Below are 18,968 nucleotides of genomic sequence, written 5' to 3'. Positions count from 1 at the left end.
GTAAGGGTATTATAGCAATTATTACCAAAATATCAAAAATTTGGTTCAAAAAAATATTTTTAATTAAAATATTCGCTTTATACCTATGTTCTTTTCCTCATATATACTTATATAGTACCTAAACATTATTATAGATCGTATATTTCTAACAAAAGATTTTAAAAAAAAAACAGAAAAAACGACTTCATCTAATGCCTTAAAATTAAATTATAAATCGTAACTTTAAGAAAAGTTGTGCATTTTCTAGAGGAAAATGTAGTAACCATTTCTACTGTTAAATGCAATGTACCTATGTGTACGCGTCATAGTATAATAGTTATTTCGTTCACGGCTCGGTTCCCGGTTTGGACTCAAACGTTTAATGCTTTTACTGGAAATTTTCTTTTATAGTACTATAGTAGGTAATAACAGTTATTATATTTGCAGTATATTTTGGTACTAATATAGTAATTTCGTTGTCATGAAGCTATTCATAAAACGGTATCTAATAGTTATAATTATTATTAATGATTTTTTATTTACGATTTTTTTTTTTTTTTTGGATACTACTGTATAGTTAATAGGTAGGTAGGTACTGCATTTTCTACTAGTAATGGTAAATTAAATTTATGATTGCATTTCACAATATTAAACTTGTACACCAGTATTTGATATGTCCATACGGTGATGATGTAGAGGGAAATCAGTATCTAACTTATTATTGGTATGAAAAAAAATTGATTTTTTTTAATTTCTGGTTTAAATCTCCATCTTTATTTCAGTAAATAGGTACAGTTAAAATATTTAATTATTTTATAAAAATACAATTACACAAGATTTATAAATGTTCCAGAAAGTTGATTTCCACCAGTAGTCGCGCAGCATATTATACCTATCGCGTTAGAAAACATAGTTCACGGACATCCAAATCGGAGGACCTTCGAATAGGTTGTCCCCAGCATAAAATCGAAAACTCACACGTCGGCTATAACTTTACAACCACTCCGTATATACACGTGAAAATGATGGGCGCGAGTAGGAAGCCGTGTATATAATATCCGTAAGTCCCGTAAGACCCGTTTACATATTATGTTTGTATTACATTATTAATAAAATATATTGTAATACGCGTACCAAGCGGCTTTGCGTGCGCTCTACTATACAGTTCTTATCGCTTTGTGCGTCGGTAATTGTCGCTCGTCCCCCACACGCGTGTTATATTATAAGCGTACGCCTAAAGAGGGTGCATTTTAAGCGCGCGTTTTGTATTTTAAGTCTCCCGACCAACGTCTATCGGGTGGTGGCCATATGTATATAAATACGATAAATAGATTTCATTCGTATTTTATAATATTATATAATAGGTACGTTATTTCTCCCCTACTTCTCCTCGCATGCACACTAATCTTTTTATATCTCGCGGTTGACTCTCGTGCATCGACGACGCTGCAAGTCCGTCAATCTTCTTTCAGATGTGTTCATGACTTTTTTTGTATCACGCTGCAGCTGCTGCCGATGCAATACGTCTTCTCGTACTCAACGTTGTATAATATAATAAAATGTAATATAATACACAATCGACGACAATGTCGTCGTTTGCGACTATTCAGTGTTGCGTAGCGAGATTATAAAGAATTAATGACTAATGATGACGACGCGTGTCCGTACGTATAGGTATATAGTTTTTGAATATAAAATATAAAAATAATGGTAGTAATAATAATAACAATAATCCTAGTGTCCGAGGTGTCGTGACTGACAGACATGTGAACGTGATGGACCGTCCTGAAATCGAAAATCATCGCGTGTAGTTGTGGTGTTTTTCAAGGGGAATCGGTAGGGGTAGGATCGAGTGAATCGTGTTTAAATTCTAAATTTTATCTCTGATTGTTTTTACTTGTTTCTTGTTGAAAAAACCAGTGTCACACTTTAAGATGGATGACATCCCAATTTTGATGTTTTATTACAAATACATAATCAATTAATCTGATCAAGTTTGTATAAGATTAGGGTATTTTTTTTATTATTTAGTTGAAACCTCTACTTTAGTTGTGTCACTGATTTATACACCTGTCGAGGTGTGATGTGTATCTAAAACAAGAAAAATGAAAATTTTGGGATAATATAAATATCAAGATAGATCGTCTCCGGAAATTGTGTGTATATTGTGTCTAAAAAACGTGAATTTCTTCGTGCATAAAACATAATAACTATGTTTAGTGCGAAGGACTTTTGTACAGTATACTGTTACTAGAGCTGAAATGTTAGGGGAAGGTGTAGCACCCCTCATCAGTACTACATGTACGTAACCAGTGTGAAGAAGCATTGCCCACACATAATTTTATCAAATATTCAATTAAAATGTATAAAAATTATACAAAAAAATAACAAATATTTATTTACTCAAATGTAGTTTTTACAATAGTGCTATAATAGTATTATACTATCTGTGTATTCTAGTTAAACAAATATTCTATAATAATAATTTTTTATTTTATTTAGATAAACCACTACAACATTGATCATTGGCTAAAATAAAAAAAGGGTTTTTTGAATTTGTACTACTGACATAAATCGTTTCTTAGAAAATGAATACAGACATACAGCTAATGATGTTTACCCTATTTATCATCTGCAATTTATAAATAAATTAATAATTATAAACTTTGAGTAAAAATTACAATTACATTTTTTAAGGTTTTTAATATTTTAGGAAAAAATTGAATAATTTATTTTTGTTATTTTTTAGGCTCTGTAACAACTAAGTTTTTTAATCCCTTATAGTTGCGCTTATGCGTCCGTATATTAACGTTGCACTTATAAATGTTATGATATTGTGCTTTCACCGCGACTGGGACACGTATTATATATATATTATTATGATGTGTATATGTATGCACGTACACACTTGTAAGTGTTGTAAGTAATAATGTATTATATTATTATTACGCCGATGAGATAACCTGCAAGCATACCGTTGTTTGCTCGATTTGTAAGCCAAACAATGGACGTAAAGACTTTTTTTTGATTTCTTATCTGAAATAACTTGTGTACACTTAATACTGCGAAGACTGAACCTACACCTATAAGTTATGTGTTATGACATTATGTATAAGTGAACTGGCGGTACATATTATACACAATGATTTAACCAAGAATGAGCCTTACCCACCATTTTTCCCTTAATAGTTATAATTCATTTATTTAGGTTTTTATATCTTTGGTTGGTAGATTTTTAATTAGAATTTAAATAACCGTTAATCTCTCGAATCTAGTATCTTAAGTGACTAAGTTAGTAATAATATATCCACCAAAAATTTGATAAAAGTCCGATGAATATCAACAAATTAACTTTCGATAACAATTATTGAACTCGGCAACATTGGATAAAAATAATAAAAATTGAACGTTCTCTCGATCGTTAAATTAAAAATACCGTTTTCAACGTTATTTTACCAGAATCTTCCTGTATATATTATTTTCATTTATTTTGGGCTGCAACAATGTGTCGTACCGTGACGAAGCGTTTTGGCGCGCAAAAGGATTTTACTACGCACCGAAAACGCTGTTACCGCGCAAAATATAAAATATATAATAGAAGTATAATATACATTTTTACAGTATAAGCATTACCGTTTCTAATAGCCTCGTGCGATGCTCCGCGGTCCTTATTAGATGTGCATTTATCATTATAATATATTATAGACCGACGGTGACCTTGGTTTATCATACATCATTTGACACCTGCTGCAACAGGACCATGAATCGACCGTTATCGAACGTTTTTACGGTCTCCCCGCAGAGACGCTGGAAAAGTCGTCATATGTTGTGTAATATATCATACCTATATTAATAATATTATTATTTATCGGCGTTATTGGGATTAATCGATCATTCATTGCCATATAAGAATAACGTTCAAAATGAGTTTGGTTTCAACTTCGGTTTAATACGCGATATAAAGAATTTATTTATAGTATTCTAGTATTCCTATGTATTAAATATATATAATTAAACTATAATATACAATAATCACATCGAATAGTGTAGTCGATTATTGTATGTATTTTTGTATCCATTGATTATGTGTGGAGGTTTATTGTATTCGAATGGTTATTATCTTTGCGGGCATTGTGTTTTTAATTTTTATGTTCTAAAAAAAAATCAAATTCGCGTGTGCCGCGTCAATAATATTATACCTATGTCGTGTGGTCCTTGCGAACGGTAATACGATTGTATTTTATCGTAAATATTATAATATACCAGACTAGTTATTTACTAAGTGAGGACAAAGTTTTAGCGTAAAGTTCGTGTTTGAATTTTCAAACAGTTATATTCATTATTTAAGTACGTGTATAATGAATTGATCCGTTTCCATTTAAAGTTTCGACAGCAGTATACGACATATTACGACGTGTGACGGCAGTGACCTCGTTTACGATTTTGATTCTGTTCCAAAACGTCTGGGAAACGTCGTGTATACGCGCCTTTGTAGATTTTGTGATTTGAAAAAAGAAAAAGTATGAGTAATAAATATGCAAGCAGTGTTTCCGACCATTGTAAATAAATCGTATTGTCTTTCGTGCCGAACATTCAGATCAGAATGGACGTATTTGTCACAATATGCATTGGTAAATAGGTATAATATTATGTACGCACGACAATGATTTTATAAAATGTAACTAAAATAATAAAATAATTTAAAAAAACGATCGATTACCGAGGAGAACCGGGGAAAGGTTATTATTTTATAAATTTAGAACGTACCTATACCTATAAATATAATATATCGTACGATTATATATTGTCGACCGCGACGGATGAAAACCACATAGGTGTAAGTATCGGATTTGTATCGAAAACTCTTTTTACGACCGTATATTATATACTATGGGTGATTTCGATTGAAAGTACATAAAACCACAGACGCGCATTAAACACATTCATATTAAAAAAAAAAGATGAAACTTTTATTTGATGGCGTCGGCAACGATGCGACGTATAATACGTATAGGTAATATAGCTTATATAGATTACGAATATGTACCACTTTACTGCCAAAATCGTCCTTCGTTTGCTTGTCAAGTCCGTTTAATGCCGTAAAATAATACATATTTTCATTTTCCGGTTCTATAAATTTCAGTTTTTAGATTTTGTAGCTAAGAACGTTTGAAATAATTGATATTTGGCAATTATTTAAAAAACTATTTAAGGAAATCGATAGTTAATATTATAAATATTAAGTAAATAATGAGTAATAATATTATTAGGTACTATATTAGTTATTACAAAAAAATACATATAATTCAAAAATTTAGAAGTAAATAATGAATTCCAGTTTTATTCATAAAGAGAATGTATTGAAATTTTATATATTATATGTGCGGATGAATGATAAAATAATAAATTATACAATTTTAATTAATAAAACCATAACAACACTTAATCTTAATTTTTACTTCATGTATATGTTAACTATTAATTTTTTTTTATATTAATGTCAAAATGCACTGATTGTCAAAATAATAAATGTAATTTACGTAGTCTGTCATATTATAATATATTATATAAGCCATAAGGGGTCACCAAAATCTAAAAATTTGAAACTTTTTTTTTGCAAAAAATGGATAAATAATATATATATATATATATATATAACTATGTAATATACTGGTGGTAACATATATTACTTGCTAGTGAACGAAAAGGTCGATTTTCACAAAAAACGGCGACGCCCTTAGATTATATAATATATACCTATGTCCTATATAATATTAAAGTAATGGAATCCAAAGAGTATATTACTATTGACAATCATAATACCAATAATATTTACATGTGGTACCTATATGTATATGTATTATGAGGTACACAATATTATTTATTCTAATATTACTGTATTACAATTAACAGTGATATTAACGATCGAGATAGGCGTAAAAATATTTTTAATTTCGCATAAAGATTTCAAACGTTTTTACTACATTAAGCTTTTCGGAATGCGGCCGTTAGCCCGTTTAGCTTATAATGATAATCGCTCACGCGACACACACACGTATGCACACATATGTACATATCGTATGTATATATCGTAAAGGGTTATTGTAGTATTATGGCATAATAATATGTTAATGTACCCACGAAAATGTCGATATAGTGCCGTTTTTCACGTTGTACGATCGTATTATAATAATAATAATACTGGGGAAGTCTTTGCGGATATTTTTACTACAAAAATATGTGGGCTAGCGCTATACTTATACGACGGCGACGTCGCTCGGCTGCTATCTGGACGGATGTCAAACTGTCCAGAACCGAAGAGCTTACACTACGCGGGGACTCGCGATGAGAAAAATCTATTTACGACTCGCCAAATCTCTTCGGTATAATTTATATTATTCTAAAATCTGTGTCGTACGTTCCGTTCTAAATTTAACGCCAACTACGGGTTATTGCTGCACTCGCCCGAGTCGCAGTGGATTGAACCATCTCCATCCCCAATATGTTCAGTGACATATATGATATTTGCCGGGTGATTTATTATCCTCCCCCCGAGCCTTTTTTATTTTTTTTTTAAATTTATTTTTCTGAACCGCTAAGAATATAGATGGGTATAATAAGATTTTTTTGTTGTCACTCGTTGGAAAGCGACTTTTGTCTGTCCAGCGAACAATAAATGATTTTTTCCCGCGATCGATACGTCTTGTCTTATAGATCACATAATATACTCGCTATACTATATAATTGTTGGGTGATTAATTTACTTCCGTGCTGTTTTATATGAATCATTTTTCGAATCAATTTATACCGAGAACGGCAATAAGAACGGTTCATTATGTGATTATGGATCACCGTAAATATCTATATATATATATCGGAAGTGGCGAAGGTATGCAAAAAACCAAATTGTATTTTAGTGGCTCGTAAGGAAAGGCAATTTCCAGTCCTGGGTGAAATGCATCCTTTGTCTGCACCTGCTACATTATTGCACGTCGTCATCCGCGACTGAAATAGCTCACTTTCCGCCCTCACCGTTCATACAATGTGTAGTCACTACTACAGAAACATATTTTATTTTAGTTTGTTTATTCGATTTTATAATATATATATATATATTATATATGACAATTTTGGCTGTATACAGAAAAAAAATATTCATTTTTAGGCCAATCTCGAATGGTATGTACAGCGCAAATTGACTTTTTTTCATCGCACACCCCAAATTCGTATGGCACTGACAATCTCCTCCCCCAGTATAGGTTGGTAAACAAACGCGTTTTTTTCGATGTCTCGTGATATTTCAGATAAATACGTACTTATTATATTATAATATTAGTCCAGTGTGTTTTTTGCGTTTTTTGCTGTAACGTGATGATTCGCATCTACTCTGTATAAAACGCATACAGATGAGTAGCAAAGATTTTTTTCTTAAAAATATGAAATAGAATCATTCTGTTTTGTATAAATCTAAAGTACCTATATAAAGTCAGGACAGTATTAAGGTATGATAGCACCCCTGGAAAATAATTGTATTTGCCCCTTACCCTTCGAAAAACGTATAAATACGTAGTTTATATATTTATCAGTTTATCACTATAATATACATATATGATATTGTAGCTATATTTTAAGTATTGATTCCGCCGTTTCAACACCTAAAACACCTTCTCCTGCATGGTTGTATGCCATTCGTCGTAATTTTCACGGCCGTGAGCACTGTAGAAAAGAAGAAAACAGAACCTACAGTTTCTCATTCTATATATTTTTATTTTCTCCGCCGAGGTGCGCTTCTCTGAATTCGCGTCACGTTGACGGATGGGTGGTTTTTCCTTTAGATTTCACATTTATCATCGTCCCAGGGTTCAAAGCCACACTCCGCCAAACACGTAAACCCTCGATTATATTTGTATGAATAGTATATTATATACTACGGGTATATAGGACCATGAGAGCCACTCTGCAGCCGAGTAGGTTTTTTTTATCTTTTGACGTGGACTCGGTGGATCGGTGACTGCCGCAGTGCACGCTTGACATGTACTATAGGTATACATAAGATTTACCGAGCATATTCAGCTCCTCATTTTTAAATTTAATTATGAATTTATTCAAATCTTGTTATGCTTAGGACAATTTTCACAAATAGATAAAAATATCGGAATGAGCTTGCTTAATTTATCACCCTGTGTTTGTATGTATAATATATATTTGTATTAATATATCTAGGTATTTGTATGATTTCGTTTATCGTTAATATATACCTATAATATTTTTTCCAGTCTAGGTATCATGATATGTTGTGCGCGGTAGTACTATGTATGGTAAAATTATTTAAATGTGCTTAAAATTATCGCTGAATTCATTTGGATGTTTCGAAATCGAATCGAATCCAAACGAATGCCTATTTTATAAATATAAATGTAGTATAGAATCTTAGTAAAAAGTTACATATAACACTTCAGATAAAATGTACGAAAAAAACCTATTCAAAGTTTAATATAATAATATTCTGTATTCGATATACTGTAAAGGAACCAACGAGAGAAAATCGAAAATCTGACAGACTTAAAATTTGAAATTGATCGCAATAAGAGAAGAACGGTCCGATCACCAAGGCGTGCGACGTTATGATGTACGACACGAAACTAGACGATGTATACATCACATATATATATAATATATAGGGTCGATTTCGGAGAGGGGGAGGGAAGCTGAAAATCCTTACGATTTTTCCGTCATAGGGTAGTACGCGGGATAAATCGCGTGTGCCTCGATCACCCCTTCGACGTACAATAAATAATAACGACCACGATTCGCTTGTAAAGTCAACGGTTGTTCTCTAACGTGTCTCTATATATACACATTTTATGGTATTGTACAGGATGCATCGACGTGTTTGTAACGCTCGTACACGTCTACGTGTTGTTTATAGGTACCTGCTCCTACTCCTGACTATAAACTTTAAAACGTACATAACATTTGAATATTCATTGCGTAAATTATATGGATACCAGTTATTAAACTTTTAAACAATTTGAATAATCCCATTTAGAATCTCTATATGTTATAGTAATAATATTTCATTTAAATCGTATTTTAAAAACAATAAAAACTTTAAAAACCGATATTCATCACACTGACTAGCCCATGTTTACGCAGGTATCCTGTTTTATCTATAGTAAATATAATTTTTTTCTCGCTGTTTAATGTTTAACGTTATCAGTTTATCACTCGTATTTACGCGTTAACTTTTGCTCTAATGTGAATTACAGCCACAAAAAATACATCACAGATTTCAGTATCAAATCGTCAGATCTAATAATAATAATGATATGTAAGAATGTAAGATTGTGGACCACAAAGTACGTACAATTGTATAACAATTGATAAAAACGCAAAACGTCTCTAATTAAATATTATAAATATCAAATAATAATAATCATCGAAATTGTTAGTATTAAATTCTTATCTATAGTATATAATTTAAACGAGTGTTTGTTTTCGTGATTACAAATATAGATACACTTACATTACACATGTCACGCTGTATCAATTAACTACAAACTGCATTTTAATTCTTTTCGCTTTGGACATAATGATCTCATATTCAATGAGTTTGTTTATATAATAATGTTATCATCTCAGATTTTGCTCCTCCGGGTTATATTATTATTTTCAAGTCGGACCCTATGTGACGGATGCGACACAAACACTCATCGAAACACCCTGTATAAAATAATATATTGTGGGTGCGTATACGCGTGGGCTGTAAGAATAGGGGAAAAAGGTAATTTTACCAGGTTTTTTTCGGAGGGGGGCTCTTAACGGCGGCGCACAGACTTTTTCAATCTGCAGTCGGAGGGTAGTGTGCCGGGCCGTTGTGTCTTTCTCAGCTATATGATATAATATAATATAATGTATACCCAAACAAATCATCCTGTTTACTTATAGTTCTGGTATATGCGTTTTTGATCCCGATGACCGATATATATATATATATATTTAGTGTTATTGCGCACGTAATGTACGGTGCATTGGATAACGATACCGACCAGTCCGGGCCAGGAACACTAATGGACCCTGGTGCATTTTCTTGGGGCCTCGTTCTTAAGAAATACAAGGGCCATTGGTGTCATACTGAACGAAGTTTGTTTTTAGTACATTTAAGTTCTGTGACTACCTACCTAATAACTATTTTAGGTTTGTGTTGATGGAAAACATATAAAGAATAAATAAATTTGTAACAACTTTATAAAATAATTTATAAATGTTATCCCTCTTTGTGTCGTCGATGTAGACAAAACCGAGAACTCCGGTAGGGTATGCGGCCAGACCGACACTGTTCAAACACTGCTTGCATTTTGCTAAAACGAAATATACCTAATAGATAATTTTTATTATAATATAGCGTGTAGAGATATTAAATCACGAGACATAAGATGTATACGGAGTGATTCACCACGTATTATGGTGCAGAATCGGGGTGAACCTATTTTTTCCTTCAATAAATAAATAAATTTAAATTATGATTTTTGGAATTTTTTGTATTATTAAAGGGTATCCTATAGTAATACTATCTTATGTTTTTCATATGACCGCCTCCATTTTACTGTTGATATTATTTATTATTTAGTTTTTTTTTTTTTTTTAATATTGATAGAAGTGACAAATTTAATATTTAAATGAGTAGTTTCTCAGTTTTTAAAATGTTATTATACTATAACTATAAGGATAATATATATAATTATGCAGTTCATAAAAACGGTTTTACAAACATTTAAATAGACGTATCTAATATTATACATACTGGGACCATTTTTACAAATTTTAAATGATGGATATTAGTTAGTTACCTATACTAAAATGTTTAAATCACAAGTGCCCATTGCCCCCATTATATTTTCTGAACCAATGTCTTGAAACTATTAACCTATTAATACACAAAGTTAAATCATTCAAAAAATACTCATTTGAACTTTAATTCTGCTACGTCATAAAGCACCTAAAAATTTACAGTATTAAAGGAGGGATTCTCATTTAAAGAACTGACATCCACAGAATACTCTACAATGAAGTATAGTACGAAAATAACAAAACATTTTAAAATATGATCTTTATCTTCGTCTTTAAGTTTATAGGTACTTATATGTATTATATAAGAACCAGAGTAACTGGATAGTTGAAAAACATAATGGGACGGGTGCACGATGAAGCTCTCTGTATACAACTGAAATGTGTACGTGTATTATTGTATTATGTATGCGTACCTACAGTTGGGTTGGAAAATATTTGCTCGAAATTTCGCATTTAAACACAAACGCGAATGCACCCGTGTTATATGTACGGAATAGTGACCGTGTGTAATGTGTGTGTACATATATATACATGATATATATGATTTTTATAATATTATATATATATTAGCTGGTGATAAATGTAAACGAATCCTCCGCGTGTGCCGCCTATACTAATATTATATACGCATACTTCGTATGTATGCACACTCGCTTTCCACGTCTGAATCCTCTCTGAACATTTCGACTTTTAGCCCTGGAACGTTTGTTTTAAAATCGACCGTTAAAATATAATATGTAATGTGCGTCAACGCGTGTATAGTAGGTAATATAGACAGTTATTATTATCATTTTTTTTTTTTTTTTTTTTTTTTCGAGGTAAAGGCTTCAACATCAAAAGGTTATTAGCCTAAAGTTATAACATAAGTGTACAAGATAATATAATATATACAGATATTTACAATTTTACAATTTATGTGCAAGATGGATATGATGAAAATATTTGTAGATAGCTTCCGTGTTTTCTTCACTGAGGGTGAGTTGAAGGGATGATGAAATCTTGAAGATTTTCCGAGCTAGGGAGTATTTTGGGCATCTTGTTACGATGTGTTCAATCGATAAAGTCACGTTGCATATGGTGCATACTGGAGCAGGTTCCTTAGTGATGAGGAATGAGTGGGTGAGGTGGGTGTGGCCTATTCTGGCTCGGGTAACGATGACTTCGTCTCTTCGATTAAGGCTACCGGAAAATTTCCATTTTTTGATGAGAGGCTTGATGATTCTTAATTTATTTGATAGGGGGACGTTGGACCAGTTTTTCTGCCATGTCTCTAATATTTTGAGGTTAATGATATTGAGTGACTCTGAGGATGTGGTTAGGTTATTATCATTATATCATGTATTATGATTCGTTAACGAATAACGAGAATGTTCGTGTGTTTGGGTCCACGTCATCACAACTCCGAACTCGTATTATTATTTTCTTCGTATTTTTATATTATGTTATGCATCATAATATTACACTCAAGTATAATGTGTACATAATTAATAAATACAGTAGTCGCCGTTTACTTAGTCGGTTCACTTTGGGTCCATTAACCGAATAATGAGTCATAAGACGAGAAAAGTTAAAGAATAAAAATATATACTTAATATATGTTAAATATATGCGTAGTAGGAAAACAAATTAATTTGGCTACGTACCTATTTATTGTAAGTAGGTACTCATAAATATTACCAATTATAATTATTCGTGTGTATTTATTTATTTGTTTTAAACGTGTAGTCATTCATAATGGAGAAAAAAGATCATGAAAATTAGTACCTAATTAATAACGACAAAAATGGAAAAATAGTTTTTTCGTTCTGTATTAAATTTAATTAATGTAAAATCAGTAATTTTAAAAACTCTTAAATACTTATATATTGATGTGATAATTCTAGGAAATAGCATTAACTGTTAAAATATTAGTGATAAAATTGGAATAATGAAGATATATGCACTTAAAAGTATACCCATTGACCCCATTAACGATAATGTGATATAATGAATCCATTTATCATTTAATAAGCGGTATGAGTGTTACGACTATACTGCAGGATTCTACTGGTATTTGGTACTACTGGTACTCTAGTAAAAAATGTAGTAAACACATAGTATTAATGTATGTGTCACACGCGTCAAGAACAATGTCATTCACGCCTATCTCAAACGACCGCCGTGTTCAAGTGTAACATTATGTTTAAAAAAACACGAACAGTGCATCATTTGACTTGAGTTTTGCTAGCCATTATGTATAATATATCCTACAGAGTAGGTAAATATTATATTATATGCAAATGCCACCCCGCACCTGACATATTATTGCATTATACCGCGATAATATATATTATATGGGTACCTATTACTTATATAAGCTTTAGCACGTGAAAAATCGATATTTTTAGCATAAGTTTTTTTCTGACGAGTGTAACTATATATTTCGTTTGTAAATGTAATTATGGTGAGTGGTCTACATACATCATACATTTAGGTTTGTATTACAACTAGATAGAGCCGACTAAGCATTAACGTCAAAACTGAGTAAATGACCCACTTGTCTTATCAAAAAGCCAGTTTTTATACTATTTAATTAAAACAATTTTAAAAATTGTAACGAGACAAAAAGTAATTTCATTACAAACTAAAGATTGTTACAAAATATATTACATTAAACTCAATTTCATAAATACAATTTTAGCAATTTTAGCTACGTTTTAGCATTAAATTCTTCTGACTTAGAAATTCTGATAATTCTATAATATGTTACTTTTTTATTGATCTTGAATTTATGAATAATTTCTGCTTTGACATCTGGGCCATTAGCATTAAATTTAATATCATACTATAGAAAAAATAAAAATAAATATTTATGTATAAAAAAAAATAGTACATAAAAATGAATAATTACAGTTTTTAGTTTTAAAATCTTTTAGTAATTGGAGAATTTTTCTTGTCTTGAAAAAATGTATGGTTGTTCACTTCGTTCTCTGGATTTGGACCAAGACGATGTCATAACTTATGTTTAGTTTTTCAATATTATTATTTTGATTAAACTAGAAATATCTAAATATGTAAACAAGATGCTCTTTTATAAGATAATATGTTGGCCATTTCTTCGACTTGTTCGAAGTTATTATTATAGAGAATTTTTCATTTATATTTGTAATGCAGGGTAATAATTCACCAAGCATGATCACCACTAATTTTTCTTTAATTAATAATGATTAATGAATTTATTAAAATTATAAGTTTTGGAATTTTTTAAGTACATTTAAAAGACCTTGTTTTTAATTCTTTGAGATTTTTGTGCTATACCTATACCAAACGAGTGTTAACGCTATTTTTAAGGGCTTAATATAACCAATTTAATTACTCATTCAAATTTTGAATTAAATACAAGTTTCAAAACAATAAATTATCGTATACATTATTTACAATAGAAAAGGAAGGTTCTCAAAACAAAAGTTTGTATCTCCATGAGACACTTAATGAGTTGTACGAAAAATGTAAATAATTTGAAGATATGAACTTTCAGTATATTAATAAATATTACTACATATACTACATTATTGAAGGTTAAAAAAGGGGTGAGTATGCCCGGTGAATCACCCTGTATATATCTGAGTAGAAGTCTCATGCGATTAAACCGTGTGCTGGAAGTTTAACGCGGGTAGCTCGCAGCATGTATCTACATATAGCCCCGAGTAAAAAGAAGTAAAACACAAATTATGAATTAAATTTCATTAGCTGCTGCCGAGTGAACGCCTACGTGTGACCCGGCGACGGTGATTATTAGGCACTCGATGTAAAATATTATATACATTTGCAAATCGATAATCATGTATAAACGCACGTATAGTGCTGCGCGTGTAGCGAAAGATAATTAGGTTATTGTGAATGAGACGTCAAACTTCCGGAGTAAGTATATATATATAATATGGTTGTCAAATGCCTTGGGGTCGTTCAAAGCGTGTAGTTCTGGGTACATACATTACCTATACATATACATACGATCACTCTATGTGGGGTCCTGGCCGTCGGGGTGTATGCTGCAGTATTCGTGATAGAGATGAAAGATGTATATTATGTTATGTTATAATAGATCTCTATGGGCGTACGTTATACGCCCGCACGTTTGTCTATGTTATATTATGTATGTATGTGAACTTGGACCGCGGTATATTTGTGATGGAGTTCTACGCATAGTTTAGTGGAACGTATTTTAATAAAAACAAAGGTTTATAAATTACATATATGTACATAAACAACGGACGAGTCGGGTGTAACTAATAGTTATATTGTAGTCTATTGTCTATATGTACATACATATACTGCATAATATGTAAATTACACAAAGCGTTACGCTTTGCAAAGTCTTCGAACGGGTTGAGACGAGTACGAATGTACGCTGCGTGTGCATAATTAACATTTTTCCAGACAGCAATTTAATTTGTTATTTTCGATTGTTTCAGACGGAACTATCCCAGAACCTTCAACAATTGTCTGAAAAAGCTCGAACCACTACAGAGTTCATTCAGAGGTTAAAGCAAATGTCTGAAAAACTTAATGTAAGTATAACTTCGGTTGCTATATTGATTATTACATATGTATACCTTCATTATAGAGTCCGTTGTCATCATTTTATCCCTCCATATCTCCCGATGTTGAACATTTTCCTTATAATCTTGCACTCTCTGAGTTTTAAGATTCTCTTCTACCATAGGTACTTACGTCTGATCATCGCGTCATCGGACTTTTTTTTTGTAGACATTTTCCTTATCAATAGGTACATTATAATTTATAATACTCCGTCGTAAAATATTGTATTAATTATTATGTATGTATATCTTGCAGCGTAATATTTCAATATATTGCAGTATAATTAACTGTGATCGAAAACGACGGGAGTGCATATTTTAATTATGCATGACGTGTTATCGTTGTTCGGTTATTTCGTTTTTTGTTCGTGTTTTCTTCGGTATATCATATTTTAATGGAAGTTAATTGAAAAACAAATATAAATACGTGGAATCGAGAACAATACATCATTTTACTGCGCTCGCTGTTGATGTCACAAATAATATTGTTTTATAAAACATTCGACGAGCGTGTGCAATTATTATTATACACATTATGCTAGTATATATTAATCGTATACTGCTGCAAAATATTGTATTTTACACACTGACAAACCGACCAAATATGATATATTTATGCGTTGCAGTATAGTCGTAAAAATAAAAAGTTCTTTCTTATTTTCTGTGTTCGTTCCGAGTATTCAACGGTGGGTTCAATTTAGGTATACTTTTTTTTTTTTTTTTGGGGGGGGGGATAAAAATCGATCTTCAACTTCACATAATATAATAAGTCCTCGTCGTACAAATTGTTGTCGTCGTAAAACACGAAAAGTCCAAACTAGACGAACACGCACGTCGCTATAATAACCTGCTGTGATGTATATATATATATATAATATAAATATATTCACACACACACACACATATATATATATATATATATATATATTATATCTAGATTATAATATATAGATATACATTTGAGTCTAATAGGCTAATGAGTCAATTAACCGTGAGTCCAATAAGCGGCGACCACTGTATATAGGTACGGTAAAGCACGTGACTTAGTATTGCTGAGGACGTATAATAATAACACTCCTACGCATAAAAATATATTATAAGAATTTTCAGTAAGATCCGATTTGTCCAAGAGTCCGCAATAGTTGTTTAACTGCAGCGGTATATAAAAAAGGTTACAATATATAGCGGTATCGTGGTAATGGGGGGGGGGGGGGGAGTGTTGTTGTTGGTGCTTAAAAAGAGAGAAGACGAAACACCTAACCGTATACCGTTGTCGGGTTTGTGCTTGTGCTTGCAGGGCGAGTGTGAAGAACTGGAGCGACAAGTAGACGCCAGGTGTGACGCGTTGATCCGGTCCATCGAGAGGCGTAGACAGTGGCTGATCGACGCCGTACGACAGGACAAGGAAATCAAACAGCGGTCGCTAAAGGATCACGTGACCAGCTGCACGTGCAAGCTGCAAAAAACCACGTCCTTATTGCAGTTCTGCATAGAAGCCCTGAAAGAAAACGATCCCGTTTCGTTTTTACAAGTAAGTTATCGCAATTTCAATTTTTCGATTACTGCTGCAGGGACTGGACATTTTTGAACCAAATAATAGATCTATCAGCTGGTCTCAGGACCCGATGCTCTTTCCCCACATTCCGATAAACACAGCAAACATTTTTCCAACAACGCGATACGTGCATCGTATACCTATACCAGGGGTGGCCAACATGAATACATCAACGAGCCACAAGGATAAATACTATGATATCGAGGGCCAAAATGTTTTTAAATACATTTTTTAATTTTTACGATTTTATCGTTGATATAAATAAATATTAGTTTTTTTTTAATAAGACGCGAGCCGCAAGTTGACCACCCCTGGTTTATACAGTATTTTTGGAGGGCTCGATTTTAGCTTTTGCAAAAAGGCTTAACCCCTCCAACTCCCCCTAATTTTGCCAGGATGTATCGTGTTTCTCGTATAATGTACCACATCAAACAACATAATAATATCATGGGGGTCGTACAAGCCCACACGCTGCACGCACTCTGTATAATATAACCTACACACACGTCGTGTCAGCTGTCTTTTTCGTGATAACCCGTATGATCGTACCTACCTGCAGCACTACATTAAATTATATCATATTATATGATAATATAATATTATTATGTATGAAAACTTACCGTGTCATGTTTCTGTTGTTTTCCTCTCCATTCTGCAGGTTGGATCAATGTTGATAGCTAGAGTTTCGAACACGGACATGACCTGGCACAAGGACGTGTTGCCGTCTCCTCGTTCGTATCACCAGCTGGATTTGACCCTGGACGATAACACCGTGTTGAAGGCTATCGAACACATGAACTTTATACAGATGAAAAGTATGTAATTTACAAACATACAAACACACAACTACTAGTACCGCATTTAATGTTAACTGTTAATTACTCACATGCATTTACACTTGAACTATATATTTATGCGTCATTTATCGTGTACGTTTTATTTAAAGTCAACTAGTCGGTTTATCTAAATTTTATCTTGCGATCAAAATTGTTTATCATTATCAAAATTTTTTAATTTTAGTAACATTCATTTTTTTTTTAAATGTTTTTATAATATATGTATATACAATTTAGCTGTATTTATATAGTTATACAATAAGTATAGCGGAGATTTATTGGCATGAAGGGGAAGTCGCTCATTGACGACACCCCGTGAGAATGGGTTTAGGGATAGAGTAGATTCCTACATCAGTTCTTTTTAAGGCACCTGGGTGGGTTTCTTGGAATTCCCTTAAATGAGAGGTGAGTGATAAACATTCATCTTAAATAAACATTTGTAGTACCTATCTTAAAACACGTTTAGTGACGTTATGCTAATGAAAATCATTATGGTTGTAATCTCGTAACTTCCTAGGGTTTATAAATTATGATGTATAAAATATAATATAAGCTCAATGGCATAATGACGCATTTGCAACTTGTGTGTCGGAGCTGACCAACTTTTCTTAAACTTAAATGGTAATTTAATTTAAATATGTAAAAAAGGAGCTATAAATAAAAAAAATTCCTAAACTAATTTGAACGGGGACTTTTTTTTATTTTTTATAATTATTGAATTTACTTATCGGTTTGGCCACACAAGATTTCCTTCTTATTCCTTTAAACTGTCATTAATAACGATTCTCATCTCTGCACGCTTCACAATGATCCAATAGTCTGTGATATTAGTCACGTCTTACTCTTCAACTGTCTCAGCTTATCAACACATCGCGACCATTTTTTGTCTCTTTTGAATACCATCCATACGATACTATAAATATATTCTCAAAAAATAATAGTAATAATAATAATAATAATAATAATATTGAATATACGAGTATTATCTTTATCTATGCAGAATTTTAATTTAATTATAATATATTGTTACTATTTTCATATTTATTTTTTCTTATTAGCAACCACCATATATTAGCATTACATTAAATAATTGTTGAAATTAATTGTAATCGCAAAGTTTAAATATTTAAAAAAAAAAATTACATAAAAAATTGTGTCATTTATGAT

The 18,968-nt window shown here is 31.9% G+C and overlaps 1 protein-coding gene across 2 annotated transcripts in view; it reads left to right on the top strand.

The window, feature by feature from the left end:
• Trim9 (E3 ubiquitin-protein ligase Trim9) overlaps nucleotides 1–18,968 on the top strand; it is an 81,008-nt gene that overhangs the window by 50,261 nt on the left and 11,779 nt on the right. For both annotated transcript variants that reach the window (XM_089225212.1, XM_089225213.1), the window contains exons 2-4: nucleotides 15,285–15,380; nucleotides 16,708–16,941; nucleotides 17,624–17,780. In XM_089225212.1, the coding sequence (XP_089081338.1) occupies nucleotides 15,285–15,380; nucleotides 16,708–16,941; nucleotides 17,624–17,780 (487 nt within the window). The remainder of the gene's footprint in view (nucleotides 1–15,284; nucleotides 15,381–16,707; nucleotides 16,942–17,623; nucleotides 17,781–18,968) is intronic.

Source organism: Diuraphis noxia, unplaced genomic scaffold, assembly GCF_037042655.1.
Source record: "Diuraphis noxia isolate RWA-SAM2 unplaced genomic scaffold, SU_Dnox_SAM2 contig0004, whole genome shotgun sequence".
NCBI lineage: Eukaryota > Metazoa > Arthropoda > Insecta > Hemiptera > Aphididae > Diuraphis > Diuraphis noxia.
The sequence above is the reverse complement of the archived record's forward strand: the minus strand, read 5'-3'. Positions and strand labels throughout refer to the sequence as shown.